Raw genomic sequence first — 20,815 nt, forward strand, 5'->3', positions numbered from 1 at the left:
CCGTGCCCCCTATAGACCGTGCCCCCTATAGACCGTGCCCCCTATAGACCGTGCCCCCAGACCCCGCCCTGGTCCCACCTTCGCTCGGCCCCGATTTTGGCTTGACTCGGGTTCGGCACTGCTCGGATTGGGTTCAGGCTCGGCACGGCTCGCGTGGACTCAGCCCGGCCCTTTTTCGGGCTCGGCCCCTTCCATGGGCGCATCTCCGTCCCGCTGTTCCGGTCGCTTCCTGCTGGTATCTCCTGCACCTTCCTGCGGCCCCCACAATCTCGTAGGCACGATGCCGTGCCCACCAGCTCACACCCAGTGAGCTCCAAGGGGCCACAGCCCCTGCCCAGTGCCCCCCCGTCCATCCCCCCAGCCCAGGGGCAGACTCTGGTCTGTCTGGAAGGTGCTGCCAGTTCAGAGGCCACATAGAAGGGACAGCCCAGGTCACGAAATGCTTTGTGACTGGGCAGTCCACACCGCAATCCCCATCTGGCCCCGGCACAGGGGGGACAACGATCCGAAGTTGCAAAGGGTTTACGAAGAGGGGTCTGAGTCTACCACAGTAGGGGGTCCTAGCCACATGGGGCCAGCTGGAAGCACAGCATGACCTCACCGTTTCCTTCCCTGGAACACTATGGCAGTAACTATCAGCATCAGCCTCAAAACTAGCACCTCCCCAAGGCAGAAAGCTCAGGCCCCAGCAGGTCTTTGGCAGCTTTTTACATTTCAGCACTTTGATATTGTTCCAATAAAGTTTGTTTTTAAAAAGTCAACATAAAAAAACTTATTCCCTTGCCCGAACAGGCAACATTCAGTACCGCCCAGCTGGGCCCAATGCAGGTCCACAAACGTGGTGTGCACAGCCTGTGGCGTGAGGCGCAGCAGGGACCATGGTCCCCTCAGGAGCTCCTTGCTGCTTGGGATGCTCAGAAGTCCGTCCAGCTGGTGGATCTGGGGTGCGCAGCATCCCTCCTCAGTTCATGAACTGGGTATAGCCCTCTGCCCCAGTGACAATGACATCCATCCAGATGCGCATGGCCTCGGCTGAGGGTGCCACCATGTAGTAGAGTCGGTCGTGGGTCTTGACACAGAAAGTGAGCGCAGGGTTGGGGCTCTGGAGGGGAGGATGGAATCAGCACTGGCCCCCTCTGAGCAGCAGCAATCCCTTCCTTGTCCCCCCACAAAACCCAGCAGTGGGGTCCTGCCCTTGGCAGGAAGGAAAGCTGGCACCATTAGGGGCCATGGAGCACTGCAGGAGCATCCCTGGCATGCACTGCCGTACCACCTCCTACCTGCGTGACAGAGGACAACGCAGGAGAATGGGGATGCCCGTGGCGGGTCCCAGTGGACACGGGAGCAGGGGCAGTGCCCGGCTCTCACCTTTGCAGCACTGCGGAGGTGGTCATAGTAAACCTCTTCAATGGCTTGAAAGTAGATAACACCCTTCAGCTTCGTCTCATGTTTATCTGCCCAAGAGAGGGAACTGTTGTCGACTGTGGGCGATGGCGTGGGGAGGGGACGTGAGGCAGCATAGGGACTCACCCACGTAGTATGAGAGGGTGCGCTTCATGCGGTCAAAGACAAACCAACGCTTCTTCCAAGATTTGATCTTCCCGCCCATTTTGACCAGGTAGCCCTTGCACATCTTCTCTGTCAGGATGACGTGGTAGCAGGTGTCAATGTTGTGGCCTGACGACTCGATGTGCAGCCGCAGGTTGAAATCCTCCTTGCGGATGGGGAGGTACCGTGTCAGGGGACGAGCCTGGAAAAGCAACACAGCCCTGCAAAGCCCACCAATGGTGACAAGACCCACGTCCCCCCACTGCGAGCTGGGACATCAGTAGCAAGCTGCGTGTGCCTCACTGTCCAGGCTGGGAGAGGGGGATGGCAGCCTGCCTCACACCTGTGAGAAGTGCTTCTCCCGCAGTTTGACCTCCTTCTCCACCAGCTTCTGCCGGCGCACAGTCTCGTCCTGCAGTCGGCGTTCGAGCTGCTCCCGGCGCCAGCGCTCATCCTCCAGCGCCTGTTGACGCAGCTCCATTTCCCTCTCCTGCCAGCACACACAGGCGTTCAGCCCCAAGGACTGGGGACCTGCTTGCCGTCCAGCCGTGGTGCTGGTGCCCCCACTCACCCGGGATTCCATCAACCGCGACTTCTCCTCGTGTGCCTCCTTCAGCATCTTCTCCATCTCCTCAATCTTCCCTGTCTCCATCCCGCTGGCACTGCAAGACAGCCGCAGCTGCTGCCCCAGCAGGAAGGACCTTGAGCCAGCAGCACACCAGCAGAGCAGGCTGTCCTCTGGCCAGACGAGCTGGCCCCAGGGTTACCTGGAGATGTTGTCAGGGGAGCATGCAGAGTTGTTGCCGAGGGAGATGCTGGTCTCCATGCTGTCTGAGCTCTCCAGGCTGAGTGTGTCGTATGCGTGGTCCAGCTCCTCAGCCCGGGGCCCGGCACCATGGGGCCGGTGGTGGTGGAGGATGGAGTGGTGCACGAGCCGGGGGAAGGCAGTGGGGAAGGGGGGCTGCCCATGCAGGGCTTCCCACTGGGACTGTGCCTCAGCAGCTGCTTTCTGCTTCAGCTCTGCAAGCCTCCGTTTCTGCTCCTCAATCACCTGCTGACCTGTGCCATGGGAAGGTGACAACGTCAAGTTAAATGTGCCACATTCAGAGCTGCATCGATGGTGGACGAGGCGGGGTGGCACAGGCAGAAGACACTATAGGCACTGCTGGAGCCACGAAGGCATGGTAGGGGCAGAGGTGGGAGCTGCTGTCACAGCTCTCTGGCAGGCACAGCAATCTGTCTGGGCAGGAGCAGGGGGGCACATGCACCAGGCTGGTAGGAACAGGCTGAGCAAAGCATTAGCGGGTTAGGGATGCACAGGGCTGTCCCTAAGCAGATGTCAATATGCACCTGGGGTCCTGGACCGGTCATGCCCCTCTTATATGTGGCAGAAGGTGCCAGCAAACAGCCATGCTGCTGCCTCTGGGCTGCCTTAGGCAGTCCAAGTCACCCCACATCTCTACCTGGTGGATCGCCTGGCTGCAAGGGCTCTGCTGGGAGCAGCTCAGCTGGAGACAGGCCGTCAGGTGGAGGGGTCAGGAGGAAAGAGAGGGGGGAAAAGCAAGAGACCATGAGAGAGGCACTGCATCCTGCCAGAGCACTGCTGCTGCTGCCACCCTCAGCCAGGCTCCCTTCTCCATTGCCCAAGTGGCAGCGGGGATAGTGTCTCCCGAAGTCCCACCACCCCATACAGCCAGGACGCAGAGCCAGAGCTCACCCTTCTGCTGCAGGGCCAGCTGGCGCTTGGTCTCGATGTCCTGCAGCGTGGCCACCAGGTTGCGGGACAGGCTGCCCGCCGGGCTTGGGGGGCCCTGGGCAGGACAGCAGTTGGTCAGCCGCAAGGATGGGGATGGGGGCTGGCACCAGGCATGTGTGAGCCATGGCCAGGGTGCCTGGGTCCCCCTGGCAGCCATACCTTGGGTGAGGGGCTACACTCCAGCATGGAGAGGTTGAGCTGTGAGGACGAGGGGGTCCCACTCTTCATCCGAGGGGTGAGGACACCAGCACCACCCTCTGTTTTTGCGCGGTAGACCTGAGCACAGAGACGCAGATGTGAGAGATACGTGGGGGAACTGCACCCTGGACAGATGGCTCATCTGTCAGCAGGGCTGAGCTCTGCTCACCCTCCCCAGATCCTGCTCTGTGTTGGTGCCATCCTGGCAGGGATGCAGGCAAGAGAAAGCAGAGATTGCCTGCCCTAGGCCACAGGTCTGCTCTGCCTTTGCCTGCTGTGGCAGACAGGGCCCCAGCAGCACTCAGGGTACAGGGTCCACAGGAATATTCCCACACTGCCCCACTTTTGCCGCAACCAGCGGCCCCAAAGCCTGAACCTCGGCAGCAGGTAGTCAGGATTACCTGGAGAGCCTTGTGAGAGGAGTGAGCTTTAGCTGGAAGTGGAGGAGGGGAAGAAGAAGGAGAGACAGAGGAAGAGGAGGTCTCAAAGCCAGCCATAACCTCCTGGTACCACTTCTCTAAATCAAGAGCCGGGAGACACACAGGGCCTCCCAACAGCTGCTGCTCCATCTGGAGAGAGAGGCTGCATGAGAAAGGATGAAGGACAAATGCAGAAAGAGGGACAGATGCACAGAGAAGAGGCTGGAGCATCCCTGGCTGTGCCTGCACCATTCCCCCAGAACTTAACGTGCAGACCCCTGGGTATCCTGCACACTCCCTGGCTAAGTCCCAGCAGCTGTAGGAGCCATTTGCTGCTCACGAGGACATGAGAACTGATCAAGCACAGAGACCCCCTGCCCTGGGGGCAGTGGAGCACCAGGCAGGACAGCCACAGGTGTGCGGACTGTCAAGAGCCCAAGCTGCTGCTCAGCTCCATCTGCAGCTCAGCCCTTCCCGTGCATCTCCATCACCTCCCAGGGAGAGTGCAAGGGGCCAAAGGGGGGGAAACGGCACCAACCTCTGCAGAGATGAAGGGAGAAGGGAGAGATGGAAGAGGAGGAGCACTGCCTGAGGATGAAGGAGCCGGAGGGGTACAGCCCAGCAGGGAAGCAGCAGGGGTGTGGAGGCTGCCCAGGATACCCGAGAGTTGCTCAATGGTCACATACTGGGCAGAGAGAAGCAGATTAAACCAGAAGAAGAGCAAGGGCAAGCAGGCACAGAGGAATGAGCAGGCAGCTCCAACCCCCAAAGGAGGGTTCATTGTCCTGGGAGGAAAAGCAGTTGGTGCTGCAGCCACCCTGGTGCTGGGCACTGGGTCAGGTCCCTGCCTACTCTGCATCCTCCTTGCTTGGGACAAGCAGCCAGGACTGCATCCAACAGACAAAAAGGCTGCCCTCCCACTGCTGGGCACCCACTCTGCTCCCGAACTCTGCCACTACCTCCAGAGCAGGCAAGAAGTGCACCCCAGCAAGGAGACTGGGCAGCTTGAGCCTTTGCTCCCCACTCAGCTGCAGCCAGACAAGTGTCCTGACCCCAGAGAGATGTGGGCTCCAAGCACCAAGGCACACAGGGAGGCCGCGCGTCCGCAGCTTCCTCACTGCCTGGGATGCAGCGGGCAACCCGAGGGAGCAAACTTGAGCATGCTCTGGGGCAGGTACCTCATCGGCTGTGGGAGGTACAGCAAGCAAGAAAGAGCGCTGAGTGGCAGCAGGGGCAGCAGCAGAAGCTTTAGTGTCCAGGCTGGGGCCATGTGCATTACTGCAGAACCTGAAAACGTCAGACAGCCTCATGTACTCCTAGAAATCCACGGCAAGGGAGAAGGAGAAGAGTTAGACCCGTGTGCTGGCATCATGGCACTGACTGCATAGTGGGAACAAACCTCCCTGTGCCTTCATGCCCCAGCACTGTCTCCCCAACCCTGCCCTGCTGCCCATGGTGTCCCCAGTGTGCAGCACCGTGCGGGAAGCATGGTGCTCGAGCTGGGCTGGGTGTGCTGGCACCCATCTTGCCCTAGCCCTCAGCACAGCTTTGCTGAGTGCCTACAAGGGACAGGGATGCCTCAGGGTCTTGTACGGTCACTGGCCACAAGTCCTCCCTAGAGCAGCAGCACTGGATGAGGCACCTCAAGCTGTGCTACCAGCTTAAAATCCACTTCCTTGTCCTTTCTGAACCAAACATGCTAAAGCTGGGGACTTGCTCTTATTTTGGGAAAGCCAGGCTAGCAGGACCCTACAGGATGCTGTCAGGAGGTGCCCAGCCAGATGGCCAGCAGTGGGCTAGGGGGAAGCACAGGGATGCCTGTGCCCCACAGAGCTGCACCGGGATTAAAACAGAGGGCAGCAGCAGCAGCAGCAGGAACTGGGATCCCCTGTGGGCTCAGGAGAGCACCTGGAATCGAGGATTGAGTGTTAATGAGCACAGCCAGAGAGCTATATGATAAGTGCCCCAGCCATGCTGCTGTGGGGCTGTCTTGTTGCCTGGGAGTGACATCAGTACACAAAAGGGGTCTCAGCCAAGGAGGGGTAAGCGAGCAAGCACATGCAGCTAGTCCCTCTAGTTAGTTACCTCTTGTGCCTTGGGGTAGGAGTAGGTGGCAGGAGAAGCTAAGGAGGCAGCTGCTGTTGGCAGGGGGCTCAGGGGCTTAGTTCCCTCCAACAGCTCATAAGTTTCTGAGGTGTGGAGGGTCTCCTGTTGAAGGAGAAAGATCACGTAGGCAAGGTGGGCACAGACAGCAAGGTGGCAGCAGCAGCAGGAATCCCACTTCAGTCAGGCATGAGGGGAGTCTGCCATCCTGTGCCTCTTCCCAGCAGCAGGTCAGGCAGCACCACAGCCCCTGAGGGCATCATGGTTCTGGCTCCCCATTCAGAGCCACAAGCAGGGTAACGGGCAACTCACTTCCACCTAGAAGTCCCCTGTACCAGCACCAAGACACCCCCATGCTTGCTCTCCAGCAAGGATGGGACCCCAGGCAGTGCTGTCCTATGTGCTGCTCTGTTGCATTTCCTTCCCTCCCTCCCAACCTCTGGAGCCCACAGAGAGACTTTGAGCAGCTGGAAGCACCTGGCTCTGGTCAGAAGGTACTTGGGAACATAGAAACTGCTGCAGAGCAAAGCTAGTGGTGCACAAGGCTCGTCCTCACTCGCGACAGCAGCTTAGGAAAGCAGCTCTACGCACCATAGCCCCCTCGACCCACTTACCTCTCGGAGAGCCGAGGACATTCTGGGGAAGCTCCTGCCACCTGTGACGAGCTGATATCGCCTCTCCAGAGACACGAGCTTCTCCTTCTCCTGTGCATGGGGTGACAGATCAGAGGCAGCTGATGGTTACTGGCGCCCCATGGCCGGTCACCCCCCAAGCTCACCCTGCCTGCCAGCAACCTGGAAAGAGCTGGAATGATCTTGTCCCCTGCCTCGAGCACCCTCAGGAGCACACAATCATGGCATTACCTTCTGCAGGAGCTGCAGGATGCTGCTCCGCTCCCTGGCCAGGCGCTCGGCCTCCTGGGCACTCTGAAGCCGAATCTGGGCAGCCTGGGCATCCAGGGCAGCCACTCTCTCCTGAGGAGCAGGCAGTAGAGATGAGGTGGCTGTTGATGAGCCATGGGATGCTGCCTGGCCATGCCAGACCCAGCCACACTGGACCTACTGCCCCTCCACCCTTACCTTCCTGCGGGCAATGCTACGGTGGCACTCAGCCCGGCTCTGCAGGAGCTGCTGGCCTCGTGCCTCGTGCTCCTCTTCGAGGTGGCTCTCCCGCTCCAGCTGCTGGAACTCCAGATCCTCAAACAGCTTGGCCTCCGTCTCCAGTGCCTCTGCCTCCTTTGAACACACAAGAGCACCATGAGTGGATCAGTCCCACTGGATGGGCAACTCTGCATCCTGCAGGCAGGTCTCCCCCAGCAAAACCTCCTGCCATGTCTCCACATCCTACTGGTGCTGGCCAGAAACAAGAGCTGGTGGCCAAGCCTGTCCCCTGTGCCTGGTGTGGGCAGGCAGGCAGTTTTGCCTTCTGCTGGGCACCAGAAACATGAGAGATACTGACAGGAGTGTCTGCTGTCAGAAGAAGGCAATGGAGGCACCCAGAACTGGCCAGAACAGAGCAGTCACCCCCATGAGATGAGTTTGCCACAGCCAGGGGCTTTGCCAGCCCTTGGAGACCAGCTGCCCCTGCTGAACCACATATGGGCTAAAGCCGTGCCCTGACAGATAGCAAAACACCATGTGCCAGCATAACCACCAACATGCAACACTGTGCCACCAAGCCTACAGGTGGCAAAGCCCCCACAGACGAGCACCATGCTGGACAAACTCCTGTGTGCCCTTCCAGCCTTCAGGCACCGACAGCACGTGGCAGCCCTCAGCTCCGGGCCTGCTGGTGCCACCCTGGCCGCCACTGCACCATGCACCCCACAGAGATGTGTTTCATCCTGCTCTGTGAGCCAGGCAGCCAGTGCTCATGTGGCACAGTGCTGATGTGGTGGCTCCTGAGGGCTCCCACACACAGACACTGCTCCATTGCCCCCCTGCCCACTATACACCAGAGCCTCCTCCAGCATGTGGGTGCCTGGCTGGAGCAGGCTGCGGCAATGTGGGTTTATTTGGGGAGGCACCAGCCATGGGCTGGGGAAAGTCAACCACTTCCAGAAAACACCGGATAATAGGAAAAAGTGCTGAGGACTAGTAGTAACATAGATCAACATCACTGTGTAAATAAACGTTCTCAGGAAAGAGCTGGAGGCAGGCAGATGAGGATGCAGCAGCCCCCAAGACTCCCCAGCCTTTGCAGGGCAGGGTCCATGCTCGTGCCCTGCCCAGTCCCGAGGAGCTCTGCCGAGCCGGTCCCGAGGAGCTCTGCCGAGTCGGTCCCGCGCCCCGGGCCCGGGCGAGCGGCAAGCTTACCAGGACGGTGGTGCCCGGTGCCAGCCGCCTCCAGCCCGGGTGCGACGCTCCCAGTGCGGCCCCGGCTGGCAGGGAAGAGCTGGCCTAAGCTGGAGCGGAGGGAGGTGGGCCATGGTCCGGGAGGGGTGGGGGGAGACACTGACCCTTCGCATCTGCTCCCGCAATTGCTCCCGCATTGACTCGGGGCACTTATCAAGGTGGCTCTTCGACTCATGGTAAAGCGCCCGGAGTTGCTCTAGCTCCTTCCTTTCAGCATCAACCTTTGCCCTTTCCTGAATCAGGGGAGAACAAGACAAAACAAAAAAAAAAAAAGAAAAAGGAAAAAAAAAAAAGAAAGAAGAGAGAAAACACACATCTCAAATGGGCGCCATGCAGAAGCTGTGAGTTAGAGAGGAGCTCAGCTGGAGACAGAGGGGGCTCAGGAGAAGGAGCATCATGGCAGCTACAGGGGGATCGAGAGATCAAGAGACACAGGAGCTGGGGCCAGGCAGTGTTAGAGCGGTTACAGCCAAACCTTGACCTCAGCTTTGTGTTTCCAAAAACAAACTTGCAGGCAGCAGAAAGATCAATGCTGACAGCATGGTTAATGTCATCCCAATCCTGCACACAGCTGCATCACATGCACCCTCTGAATAACCACTAGCTGGCTTTGTTAACTGCTACTCAGGATACTGCCAGTTAGGAACGGAATGAACTGGCCCTGAGTGCAGCCTGAGGGCATGGACCACCCTCATCCATCAGAAGGAGAGGGTTGCCCACGGGGCAGCAGTAAAAACAGGAGGCTGTGGTCCAGCAAGATCTACTCAGGCTATGCTGAGTCAGCAGCAGAGCAGACACTTGCTCCTGGGCCTGGGATGAGGGGCCTGGCCACAGGAGCAGTAAAATGGGGCCAGCAACACTGGACAGGCATAGGGGAACCACCTCCTGCAGGTCTGGCAGTACCATACAGGGGCTTGGCATTGAGAAATGCTTGCTGCAAGGAATCCTGTGCTCCACACAGATGGGACATCATGAAAAGGGCTATGAGGGGACATGCTGGCAGGGAGGCAAGGCTGGCACAGGCAGGTGCCCGAGGAGAGGAGCTGTGGATTGCCTGGGGGCTCCTGAACATGCAGAGTTATCAGAGGTGATGGCAGAGTTCAGAGCAGGCACTGTTAGTGCGAGTAGTGCAGGTGGGTTAGGAAAGTGGGCGGTTAGGTCAGCAGAGAGGTTGGGAGAGGGCTTTCCCTGGCTCTACATTAGGCTGTCCCTGGCTACAGAAGATGCCTACAAAGGGCTGGAAGACCAAAACCAGAACAAAACAGCCAAATGCTGCAGGAGCACTGCTGGCAGGCACCAATGGCTGCTCTGCCTGGCCACAGGCACCCCAACAGCCCTGGCACCCACAGCCATGGGGCTGGCCAGACCCCGAGGGACGCTGGTGCCACATCATGGTGGCACAGAGCTGCTGGTGGGACCCCGGCATAGGCTGCAGAGGGACAATGACTTCAGGCAGCAGGCAACCGAATCCCAGCATCTCTTCTGCCACAGAGCAGCTTGTCCAAGGCCATGCCACATTGCCTGCAAGGCTGCGGGATAACCAGCAACCAGCAGCTGGGATAAATGTGCCACACACGCAGCATCATGGGTGCCTTCAAGCAGTAACTGCACCACAGACAACATCATGGGAAAGGGGACCAGGACCCCCTCCTAAAGCCACCAAGTTAAACAGTGGTTTCCCAGCCACCTCCATCAAGCTGAACGCTACAGCAACAACTGCCATCACACACGAAGGTGCAGCAGAGTGAGGTGACTTGCTGCAAGACACAGTTCCCTAGCAAGGGCAGGTAATGGGGAGTGCCAAGGCCTCTGCTTTGGCACTGCCCACCACAGGCAGCAGCCATCTGGAAAGCCTCACACCAGTCTTGCTGCCAGAGCAACAGGCAGCAGCCAAAATGCTTCCTGAGCATTGGCCCTGCTCTCCTCCAGCAGGGCTGTTTGACCAACCCCAGGCAGACAGACCGATCCTCCCACAACGCACACCACAGGGGCTGCTCCCAAAAGCCTCTGTGGAGCCCAGGGTCTGGAGAACATGTCCGCATGGGAATGCTGCAGCACTGGCTGTGAGTGCCAGGGAGGGTATGGTACAGCTGGTGACAACAGGAACCTGTGACTGGGCTCACCTTGTCCCGCTCCTTGCGGATGCTGGCGTCCAGGCTGGAGAGCTTCTCCTGCAGCTGCTGCACTGCTTCCTGCTCCTGCCGCAGCCGCAACACCTCTGATTCCCGCTCACCCTGCAGCAGTGCCCGCTCCATCTCTGCCTGGACAGGCAAAGCAATATCAGGATGGCTGCTCCAGCTGGATCTAGCTCATACCCTTAGGATTCAGTGCTGACTGGTGAGGGCAGCAAGCAGCAAGGGACCCAGCAGTGTCCCCTGACCCCTAACCTCTCGTGACGTCTCCTGCAGCTGCTGCTCCAGCTCCTTGACACGGCCCTTCAGCTGGTCCAGGCGTCCGAGGACGCTGGCGCGCTCCTCCTCCAGCCGCTGCGCCTCCTTGGCCCGGGGGCCCGTCGGCTTCTCGTGCTGTGGAGAGGGCCAATTGGCATGGCACAGCACAGCACAGCATGGTGCAGAATGGCACAGCTGTCCCCTCACCTCGTGGTGGGTACTCTCAGTGCTGCTGCACTCCTCCTTCAGGTTCTCCTCATCCGACCTCTCCAGGATCTCCCTCTGCTGCAGCTCTTCAACAGCATGGCCCAGAGCCATGGCACCCCTGGGCACCCACCGGCCAGCATCTGTGTCACCAGCCAGGAGCCTGTGCACGTCACCTGGCTCAGTGCCATCTGTCTTGGTGTACTCAGCACAGAGGTTCAGGATGGTCTCCAGGCGCTGCCGCTCCTGTGGGGAAGAATGGTCAGCAAGGTACCCATCCAGCACATGCTGTGGCAGGAGCAGACGGAACCCCGTGACAATGGTGGCCACCAGAATACGGGTCCGCACGCTGGGATGGGCAGCCAACATTACAAAGTGCAATGCAGCCAGCTCGACCCCACACCAGAACCAGGCACTCGATGTGCTGGGATCTTGAGACAGACTAATTACAGGCAGCAGTGGCTGCCGAGTGCCTCCGCTATTTCCAGGCGGTGACTCATGCTGCCTGCACCAGGCGTGAGTCAGAGCTGAGCAAACAGGGCCCTGGCGGCTCGGCCTGCAGGACTGGCAGAGACACAGCAAACCTCACCCAGGCAGATGCCATCTCCATAAAAACTCCATCAGCCCTAAACCGATGTCCACAACGTCCACAGAGCCATGGCACCACCACCAGCAGATGGGCCCTGGCAGGGATGGACAAGATATGGGGAGTTTTGCAAAGGCAGGGCCACCACCGTTTTGGCCAGCAGCCCTGGGGCCATGCTGGCCCCAGGCAGCTTCCACAGGCTGCTGTAACTTGGGGGCTTTGTATTCCTGGAGAGCTGCTGAGCACCGATGGCTGCTCCTGGCCATAATACCCCTGGATAAGCCAGCAGCCTGGCAGCTGTGGCAAATCCCCAAAAGGAAAAGGCCGGGTTTTAAAGCAGCAAATGACAAAAGGTATTTGCAACGGGGGTGTCCCACACTCAAATGTGTCCCCTCCCAGCCCCAAGGCTCACCAGGCGCTCCATCTCCTGCTCCCGAACCCGCTCCTGCCGCTGCCGCCGATGGTACTCCAGCAGTTCGTCCTCATTGTCACTGATCTCAGTGATGCTATTCTTGCGCTCCCGTGATCCTGCTGGCAGCCGTGGGTTCCCCAAAGGCTTCCTGGGGGTGCGGGGGCTCTGCTGGGGCGAGGGCACAGCTGGGGAGCCCAGCCCATATGTTGGGCTCAGGCAACTACTGAAACTGGGACGGCGTGCGGGGTTCTCTGCCAGCAGTGGGGGTGAGGGGCCCCCAGCACCTTTTGACTCCTCTGGGCCCTTGAGCCTGGCACAAGGACTGCCAGGCACTTCCCTGCCCAGCCGGGGCTGTGGGGAGGGGGTGTCAGGGGCTGCCCGAGGGCTGGCAGCCCGGCGTGACAAGGAGGGGCTCAGGGGAGGCAGCTCCCGCATGCTCTCAATGTTCCTCCGGGCCACCCGTGGGCTCTCGGGTGGCTGCAACCGGGCCTCTGGGACTGCCCTGCTGGTGGGCTGCCGGCTGGGTGCCAGAGAGTCCCGTGGCTCCCGGAAGGGACTGGGGGGCCGCTCCTGCAGGGCCACCCGTGGCCGCGGCGCCACCCTGGGTGTTAGCCAAGGGCTGCCCCCACGGTGGTCCCCGAGCCTCTCAGCTGGCCAAGGCTCACTGGAACCCCCACCAGGCAGAGTGGGTGGCTGCACAGTGTGGTTGTAACTGGAGGAGCGAAGTGGGACGAGGGGGGGCACGGCTGGGCCCTGCTCTTGGCTGCTGAGTGAGGGGCTGGTGTAGCTGCCGCTGCTGGCCGGAGAGGAGAGGGGAGAGAAGTTCTCATAGCTGGAGCCCCCTGAGGTGGCCCCAGGGCTGGGTGGAGGGGACAGGAGGCAGCGCCCACCCCCATTCACCACAGGGGAGAGGGGGGATCGGCTGCAGGCAGCTGGCTTCTGGATGCCAGGGGATGCCGACTCCTCCAGCACCAGCGAGTCCATGATGTCCTGCAGATCCTTCTCGATGGAGCTGACAAGGGAGCTGTGGCTGTGACACCCACGTTCTGACAGCTGGTGGCCACCATTCACCTGGGCCTCGGATTCTGCAGGGAAACACAGGAGCAGGCATCAGTGTGGCGTGACTGTGCCGCAGCCCCTGCCTGGGCTGGGTCCTACAGGGCAGCCTGGCATCATTCTTCCACGCAGCCTTGTAGAGTCAGAGCTGGATTGCAGCCTCTCTTCACTGCACCCCGAGCTGCCTGCACCCCGCTGCCACCCGTTCCCACTCGGGCTGCCGGGCCAGGGAGGAGGCCGGAATCCTGCTAGCCCCATCACCCAGGAGACAGAAACCTGAGAGTATGGCCCAGCCGCCATCCCTGCATCACAGACCCCAGCTCCACTCCCTGGAAAGCAGCTGCCCGCACCCACCACTTGCCCCCTGCACTCTCTGGCTTCCCAGCAAGGGGTCAGAGATACAATAGCCAAAAGCTGCTGACCTGCAGCGCGTCCGGACCCACCACGTTGCCTGCAGCCCCCCTGCACCCTGGCCAGGGTGCCCCTGCCTGGGCTGCCCCGTCCTCCCTGCGTAGCACCGATGTGCCTGTCACTCAGGGAACGAGCGAATCGCAGCAGGCGCGGAGCCCAGCCAGGACAGCGTGCCACCCAGGCTGCGTCACCCCCTGGCACCCAGCAGCTCCCCCATGGCAGCTGGCACTGCCTTCATGCCTGGAAAGATGTGCTGCAGCCCTGTCCATGTGATCCCACCCAGTCCCGTGTGGCAGAGAGTGACCACGCAGGGCCCACACGGGATGCTGCATGGTTGCATGATGCTCCTCGGGCACAGCACCTCCCCGCGTCCCTCCTCACGCCCCCCAGCTGCAGGCATGCTGCCTTCCCAACACACACGTGGCACGGGAAGGCTGCCAAGCTCCTCTCCCCGTGCCAGGGCGTGCTGGTTGGGGCAGGGAGAAGGGCTACCAGCCCAGGCATCAGTGCTGGAGATTTGGACATCCCCGGGAACTGGGCACAGTACTGGCACCTGGCCCATTGCTCCACGGACAGGCAGACACAGCAAGATAAGCTCATGAGATGAAGGACAGGAGCTCGGGAAATGGCCTTCACAGCCCCAGCACATAAACACCCTCTTTCAGGCAGCCAGGGGGGCTCCGACGGGCGATGGCTCTGCCATGGCCAGGCTCGCCAGAAGTGAAAGCCACACCTCAGTGCCCCCACAGTCACCCTCTTTGAGGTGATATCAATCATTAACAAATGCCAGTGCAGCTGCCATACCATGCTGAGCTGATGGATGCCACACCTGCAGCCAGGTGTGAGCCTCACTCCTGAATACAACAGGACAGGGCTGTGAGAGCATTGGGCACTGTGAAGGCTGATGGCATGGGTCAGGGAGCACCTCAGCATCTGCCCTGCCCCACCTGGGACAAGGGGGGACACCTACTTGCTGGTAGCCCATAGACAGCTGCTGGGCTTCTGCCCCCCGCTGGGATCATGCTCTTAATCCACTTGGCCTCAGCAGGGTGGTTGAAGCGGAGGAAGGTGGCCTGGCCCAGGCAGATGGTGCACCCTTGGGAGAGAGGAGAGAGAGGTCAGCTACTAGCCAGCAACATCAGAGTGGTGCCGGAGAGCGCAGGGAAGCAGTCGGGCATTGCTGGCCCTGAGATGCACCCTCGGGAGGGGAGCGGGCTCCTGCTGTCAGCAGAGGCTTAGGGGGAGGCTGAAATCCAGGTCACTCCCCGGCAGCTGCCGGCAGCGCATCTCAGGCACAGGCACAGCTGGGGTCCCCGCCAGGGGCCGCGGGGAGTTGGCGGCGCTCCAGGGCTTGCGTGGCTGCCAGCTGCAGACAAGACAGCTCCTGTCCCTGCTTGAAAAGCGTCTCTTCTTGGCCCAAAGCAGCAGCCCGCTTGGGGCAAGGCTGCCAAGCAGCCCTGAGGGGTAAGGCACCTCAGAAAGGGGAGCAGAGCCCTGGGCCGCCCGCTGTCCGTTCACCTGCTGCCCGTGGTGCTGGGGAGGCATGTGCTGGCAGCGTGGAGCATCAGGCGGCTAGAGGGCGGGGTGCTGCCGACACACCCCACGTTGAAGCGCCTGCCAGGGCCCTGGGGAGAGGCTCGCTCCGTACCAACAGCCGCTGCTGAAAATCCCTCGCCGGAGGGGACGTGTGTTTTGGAGCACTCGTCAGCCCAGCTCGCAGCAAGGTGAGCGAGAGGCAGTACAGACTAACTGCCATTGCCGTCGCGGGGGCCTGGTTCCCCTGTCTGAGCGCCAGGGTGGAACGGAGTCCTGCTCGCCCCGGCTGAACGAGGGCAATCCTGCTTCCAGGGGGCAATGCCGCCGCCCAGCCCGGCAACTGCTGCCCCGGAGAGATGCATCACTGCCCCGTGCCGGCACCAGTGGAGCCACAGGTCGCCCGGCAAAGCGAGTAACCAACCAACAAACTGCACCCAGAGTGTCGGCCTGACAGCCCCGCAGTTCATCCCGCTGTAGCCTTGCACAGATGCTGTCCCTGCTCTGTCGTGTCCCTGCCTGCCCCCGCGGGCAGGAGGATGAGCAGCTCGGCTGACCCCTGCCTGCACCCCGCAGCCTACCATGGCCCTCAGTGCCTGCTGTGGTACCAGCGGGACCTGGCAGGACTCCGCGGACCGTCGCGCCCGGAGCCTTCTCCGGCGGCCACGTGGCTCCCATTGTCCCCCGCGGAGACGCCCGCAGCAGCGCCCACGCGGGTGGGTCCCCCCTCCCGGGAGGGACGGGGCCGGCGCGGGGGGGCTGCAGCGCCACCGCCTGCGAGGGGCACCGTGGCTTTGTGACCCAAGGAGGAACGGGAGCGAACCTCCCGCCCGGCGCGGACACGCGTGGCCCGCAGCCCCGCACTCACCCCGCCACCGCCGCCGCCGCCGCCGCCGCCGCCGCCCGGGCAGCGCCGCACCGCCCCCGGGGAGGGGCCGGAGGCCGGGCCTCACCCGCCCCGCCCGAGGGTCCTCCCCGGGAAGCGAGACACGGGCTGTGGCGGGGCGGGGATCGCGTGGGAAGGGCCTGAGGCTTTGTCCACGCTCCCTAAAGCGGCCATGGTGGGGCCGGCCGGGTCCAAGCCCTGTAGCCACGCAGGCAGACCGGCAGTGTCCCGGCAGCCATCCGTCGGGAGGACACCCGAGATGTTTTCCTCTGTCATCTCCCTTCCCAAAGTCGGCTCAGCATCTCTGCTGTTCCTCAAAGCCCGCCTGGGTCTCTCCATTCCCACCTCGCTTGATAACACGCAGCAAAGCCAGCTCTCAAAACTGTGCCAGGACCTGACAGGTTCCCACCACAAAGCACAGAGGCCAGGAGTATGCCAGCTGGGCTATGCAGTTACAGGATGGGTCCGCAAACACCCCCACACTCAACGGCACAACTCCACGGGCAAAGGCTCCGGTGAACCACAGCCTCTTCCTACCTTGGGTGAGGTGCATGGGCCGCTGGAGTGGCACACCGTCGATGGCACAGGCGTTGCCACAGGGATGCAGGGTGAGTGTCCCTCGCACGTTCTCGATGTAGCAGTGCTGGGGCGCCAGCCCGGGGCCCTGCAGGACGATGTCTGTCGCAGCCGTGCCAATGGTGGTCCTCCCTGCCAGCAGAGAGGGCGTCTCAGTGTCTCTGTCACCAGCATGCCCGTGGAGATCGAGATCCCCTGGCACTCACCTTCCTCCAGGGGCAGGAGTGTGATGGCAGTGCTGAGCCGGCCGCTGCCCAGGCTCACCAAATGCGGCTTCTCTGTCTGCACTTTAAGCCCCTTGCCCGTGTCGATCAGGTCCAGGGGGCTGTTCTGTAGGAGGAGAGGGAGGGATGCTCACAGCTCCCGCAGCTGCAGCCCACTCCCCTGCACTGTCCACCTGGCTGGGCTGCTCCAAAATGGCCACATAGCCAGGGTCAATGCCCAGGCACAGCCACACGCCAGCAGGACTGTCCAGCAGCAAGACGCAGGAGAGGAGGGCTCTCCTGCCTGTGCTGCCTATCCCGGCAAGCAGAGATGAGCTGCCACGGGAGCTGGAGATCCCTGGGGCTTGGGCTGCATCTAAGAGGATCCAAGCTGCCAGCCGCTTAGCTCAATGGGCTTTGCTGACGATCCCGTAATAGGATTTGCTGAGACTGAGGAGAGGCTGGAGTGCAGCGCCAGTGCCGGTGGTAGGGCTGGCTGCAGAGGACTCCCAGCCAGATTCCCCTGTTCCCACAGAGAAGAGGTCCTGTGATCCTGCATGCTCACCTGGATGACAGTCTGGACTCTGTGGATTGGGCTGGTGGGGGTCCTGCCAGATGCCTCCATGGTGCCTTCTTGGAGACGTTGGACGGTACTGGACACGGGCTGCCAGCAGAAACAGAGAACGGCAGTACAAGTGACCACACTGGGCATGGCCTTTATGCATTTTCCCTGCATATCCCGGACAGCAGCCTGAGCACAAACCCTACCCATTCCAAACTAGCATTTGCCACCAAGAGGATTACCATCCTGTGCTCCTGTCTTCATCACACCAGCAGCTGCCTGAAGCCAGTGAGCATCCCTGCCTGCCGAGGCATGCATCCTACCTAGGCACACATCCCCATCCATCCGGGGAGACCCATGCATGTGCCAGGCATCGGGACAAGACACAGTCCCAGAAGGAAAACGACACATGGGCTCAGTTTTGGAGACATGGTGTTGGAAATACATGCTTTAAACGCCAAGAGCTGTGGGCAGCCAGACCCCAATGTCTGCCAGTGGAAAAAGACACACAAGCACAGGTTCTGCCTGTCCCCAGCAACACCTGCCTGCCATGCATGGCACACCTGGGCACCCCTGTGCATGCCACCAGTGCCCAACTCTGGCACCCAGGCACACGCCTCTGCTTCCACGCAGCCCAGCAACAGCTCATGGTGCCCAAGTCCGGCTGAGTGCTCCATATCCCTGCCCATGTGGCCCACAGGCCTGCGGGACGGCAGGCAGGGCCACCACCCATGGAGCAGCCATGCTGCCACACATTCTCTGCGTGAGTGGGAGGCAACTTGAGGAGGAACAATTTCCGTCACCCGGCGCTCACGCCGTGTCGGATGCTCCGGGGATCTAAATTTGCCGTCTGCTGCTCCCCACGTCCCTCCCTTCCGCCCTGGACTAGCTGACTGGGGCTTAACCCTTCCCGGGCAGTGTAGATAGGAAGTACTCCATCCCCGTTAGGGGACGCCGGTCCCGGGGCCGCCAGGAGGAGCCCCCGGCTCGGCTCCCGCCAGCATCGCCCACTGTCCCGCCAGCCCCCGGAGGGACCCCCCCGCTCGGCCAGCACTGGGCTCAGCTGCGGGGGCGAGTGAACGGCTATTACACACTGTGGAAAAAATGAAACGCTGGAAAACACCAGGCGTGGGATCCAGGACTGGGATGAAGCCCAGGCGTCTCCTGCAACACCAGGACTGGCCGCCCCACAGCAAGGGCTCCGTGGGGACCACAGCCACACCACGTGGGATGGGGACAGCTCAGATGGAGCAGGGGGAGCGCAGAGATAAGGTACCCCGAGAGCAGTTCACAAGCGCTCACCGGCTGCCGAGGCAGGATCCCTGCTCCCCCTTACCTGCCACCTGGTCCTGGTGCCGAGCGGGACCCTCCGCGGCAGGGTGCCCATGTTCCCCAGGCACTGGGGTGCTGCGCTTCCCAGCATCTGGAGACCCCGCAGCCCAGCCGAGCCCCTGTCCCTCACACCCACATACCGTCACACTGTTCAGGAAGGAGGAAAAGCCAGGAGGGGACAGGCTGCTACATAGGAAGGGAGCGGGGCCAGAGTGGGATCTTGCGCCGGTGTTAACCCCTTCCCAGCACGGCTGTACTGGTGAGACCTAGTGAGAACCATGGGGGACCCGCATCCCGGCCACTTGGGGGATTGTCTCCGATTCTGCCCCCCTCCTGCTGCCCAAACTCTCCACCCAACACCCCCCACTCCACAGGCAGCCCTGCCTGCCCATGAGCTGAGGGTGACCCTGGCATCCCTTGGCTTCCCGATGCCCCCAGTCCCACCGCAGCATTGCCCTCCAACAGAGCCCCTCACCTGGCTCGTCAACACACAGGGAACGCCTGCCGCCACCCCAGCCCGTCCTGCCGGGGATGCAGCCCCTCTCCAGCCGGCTCTGCTGTAGGAATGCGGGGCGGGAGCGCGGCCGCCCCAGCCGGCGCCCCACTGCTCGGGCGGACAAGGCGGCCTTTCTTCTCCCGCCGCCGCCTGCAGAACGCGCCGCTTGTTCCCGCCGTGGGAAGCGGTGAAGGCAGCAAATGCCAAGGGGTCGGGCTCAGTTACCACCAAACAGCCCACGGTCCTCGTGCATCCCGCGCAGGGCTGCCTACTCAGCCCCGGCCTCCTGGAAGACAAAAGCCCCTTTCTCCACCTGGTACAGCCAAAAGCCTCACCTGGGAGGACGCCCAGCCCCACCGCTGCAGGGGCCCTGCTAATGCAGTGCAGGCTGCACAGAGACATGCTGCCCTACCGTGCTCCCGGGGAGCCCCTGCATCCCACTGCCCACAGGCTGCAATCTGCCTGCCTGCCCCAAGCCCACTTGGGCAGGGGTGCTCTGGGGTCCACTCCTGCCTGGTCTGCTGTTGCTCACCAAGACCCACCCGCGGCACGGCACATCCTGACTCACCCCACATCAGGTACCAGCAGACCCCAGAGCTGCACTGTGCGCCACTGGCCAGGACACGGCCAGGGCATGGGCATTCAGCCCGTGCTCGTGAAGGAGCACGGCCTGGCAGGCCCTGCCATGCAGTGTCAGCCAGGCTGGGATGAAGCAACAGCATGTCAGAGGCAGGCGCATGGCACCCCCTTGCATGGTCTCTCATCCCCACTTATGGCTGGCTGGATGAGTCATGGGAGGAAGCCTGAGTGGCCGAGCTAATGGGTGCACGCTGTGGAGCATCGCAGCCTCCAGCCAACTTGGCTGCCTGTTTGCTCCCCATCTGCTAATGTACTTAGGGTGCGCTCACCCCTTCCCACACCCTCTGCCCTGGTAAACAACCGGCCCTTCCGCCGGCAGCTGGGAAGGGGGAGCCTGTCTCCTGCACAAAGCCAGAGGCGGGTGAGGAGCCTGCTCCTGGCCGCTTCCTCCCGGCCTGGGGCTGACAACTGAGCGGGGGTGGGGGGAGACCCAGCCAGTCCCACCCCACCCAGTCGAGGGATGGTGGGGGCTGCATTGCTGTTGCTGCGACAACGCCATGATCCTGGCAATAACACCACCATAAATCAGCCACCGGACAGCCCCGGCGGGAGCCGAGGAATCCTGGCCACACCCGCTGATTTCATCGCTCCCCCGCAAAGTGCTCCCGCACCACCGCGGCACAGCTGTGCTCCGGCCGAGGGCCTGCCGGCATCACGCCTCAGGGTCTCCACAGACTGGGGGATGCTCACCATGCGCTCAGGTCGGGGAGGGCGTGCAGCCCCGCCTACAGCACCCAGCACTCCCAGAGGCGAGCCAGCTCCAAGGGCCGGTGAGCCATACAGAGACCCAAACACTGCTGCAGCTCAAGCACTGACCCCAGCATTAGCACGTGCCTCCGGACACCACAGCACAGACACAAGCTCCAGACCCCTCACAAGACTGCACAATGGAGAGCTGCTCCTCAAAATGCTCTCATATCAAAAAGACAATTTCTCACCTGCAGGCCAGAGGCTCGGCTCAGCAAGGAGCATCTGCAACCTCCCGCTAATGACATCTTGGGGACCATGACGCAGGATGGGTTTGGTGGGTCTTGAATCGAATCCCTGGCACAAACCCATCACCCAGCCCTTTGTTTGCTGGGAGAGGGGTGGGATGAACCTCACCTGTCCAAATCAGGCATTGATCACTCTCCTCTTTCTGGCTGCCAGCA

At 61.7% G+C, this 20,815-nt stretch overlaps 2 protein-coding genes across 4 annotated transcripts in view; both read right to left on the minus strand.

Moving 5' to 3' along the window:
* The window catches only part of HYOU1 (hypoxia up-regulated 1), a 31,881-nt gene extending 17,904 nt beyond the window's left edge, over positions 1-13,977 (minus strand). Inside the window, exons 1-2 of the mRNA XM_042034383.1 lie at positions 13,930-13,977; positions 11,190-11,209 (exon numbers count right to left, since the gene is read on the minus strand). Of these exons, the coding sequence (XP_041890317.1) occupies positions 11,190-11,209; positions 13,930-13,962 (53 nt within the window). The 5' untranslated portion in view covers positions 13,963-13,977. The remainder of the gene's footprint in view (positions 1-11,189; positions 11,210-13,929) is intronic.
* PHLDB1 (pleckstrin homology like domain family B member 1) lies at positions 694-19,796 on the minus strand. 3 transcript variants are annotated; one of them, XM_042034380.1, is made up of 26 exons: positions 18,534-18,943; positions 17,201-17,299; positions 16,639-16,762; positions 16,394-16,564; positions 14,408-14,533; positions 11,971-13,055; positions 10,976-11,218; positions 10,766-10,903; positions 10,502-10,639; positions 8,483-8,611; positions 7,104-7,259; positions 6,888-6,998; positions 6,639-6,728; positions 6,007-6,129; positions 5,100-5,237; positions 4,460-4,606; positions 3,904-4,071; positions 3,464-3,580; positions 3,266-3,359; positions 3,012-3,056; positions 2,316-2,607; positions 2,120-2,210; positions 1,892-2,038; positions 1,531-1,750; positions 1,369-1,454; positions 694-1,102 (listed from the first exon to the last, which is right to left on the minus strand). In XM_042034380.1, the coding sequence occupies exons 1-26, from the start codon at positions 18,618-18,620 to the stop codon at positions 962-964; spliced, it is 4,506 nt and encodes a 1,501-aa protein (XP_041890314.1). In that variant the 5' UTR covers positions 18,621-18,943; the 3' UTR covers positions 694-961. The 3 variants fall into 3 exon arrangements, with proteins under 3 accessions (XP_041890314.1, XP_041890315.1, XP_041890316.1); XM_042034381.1 differs by lacking the exons at positions 3,012-3,056; positions 3,904-4,071; positions 4,460-4,606; ... (1 more) ...; positions 6,007-6,129; positions 18,534-18,943 and adding exons at positions 19,005-19,311; positions 19,594-19,796; XM_042034382.1 differs by lacking the exons at positions 3,012-3,056; positions 3,904-4,071; positions 4,460-4,606; ... (2 more) ...; positions 8,483-8,611; positions 18,534-18,943 and adding exons at positions 19,005-19,311; positions 19,594-19,785.
* Between the last annotated feature and the right edge of the window lie 1,019 nt (positions 19,797-20,815).

This window comes from Corvus kubaryi, unplaced genomic scaffold (assembly GCF_017639235.1).
Source record: "Corvus kubaryi isolate FWS band 111438036 unplaced genomic scaffold, C.kubaryi_AGA036_p1.0 37367, whole genome shotgun sequence".
In the NCBI taxonomy this organism is placed as follows: domain Eukaryota; kingdom Metazoa; phylum Chordata; class Aves; order Passeriformes; family Corvidae; genus Corvus; species Corvus kubaryi.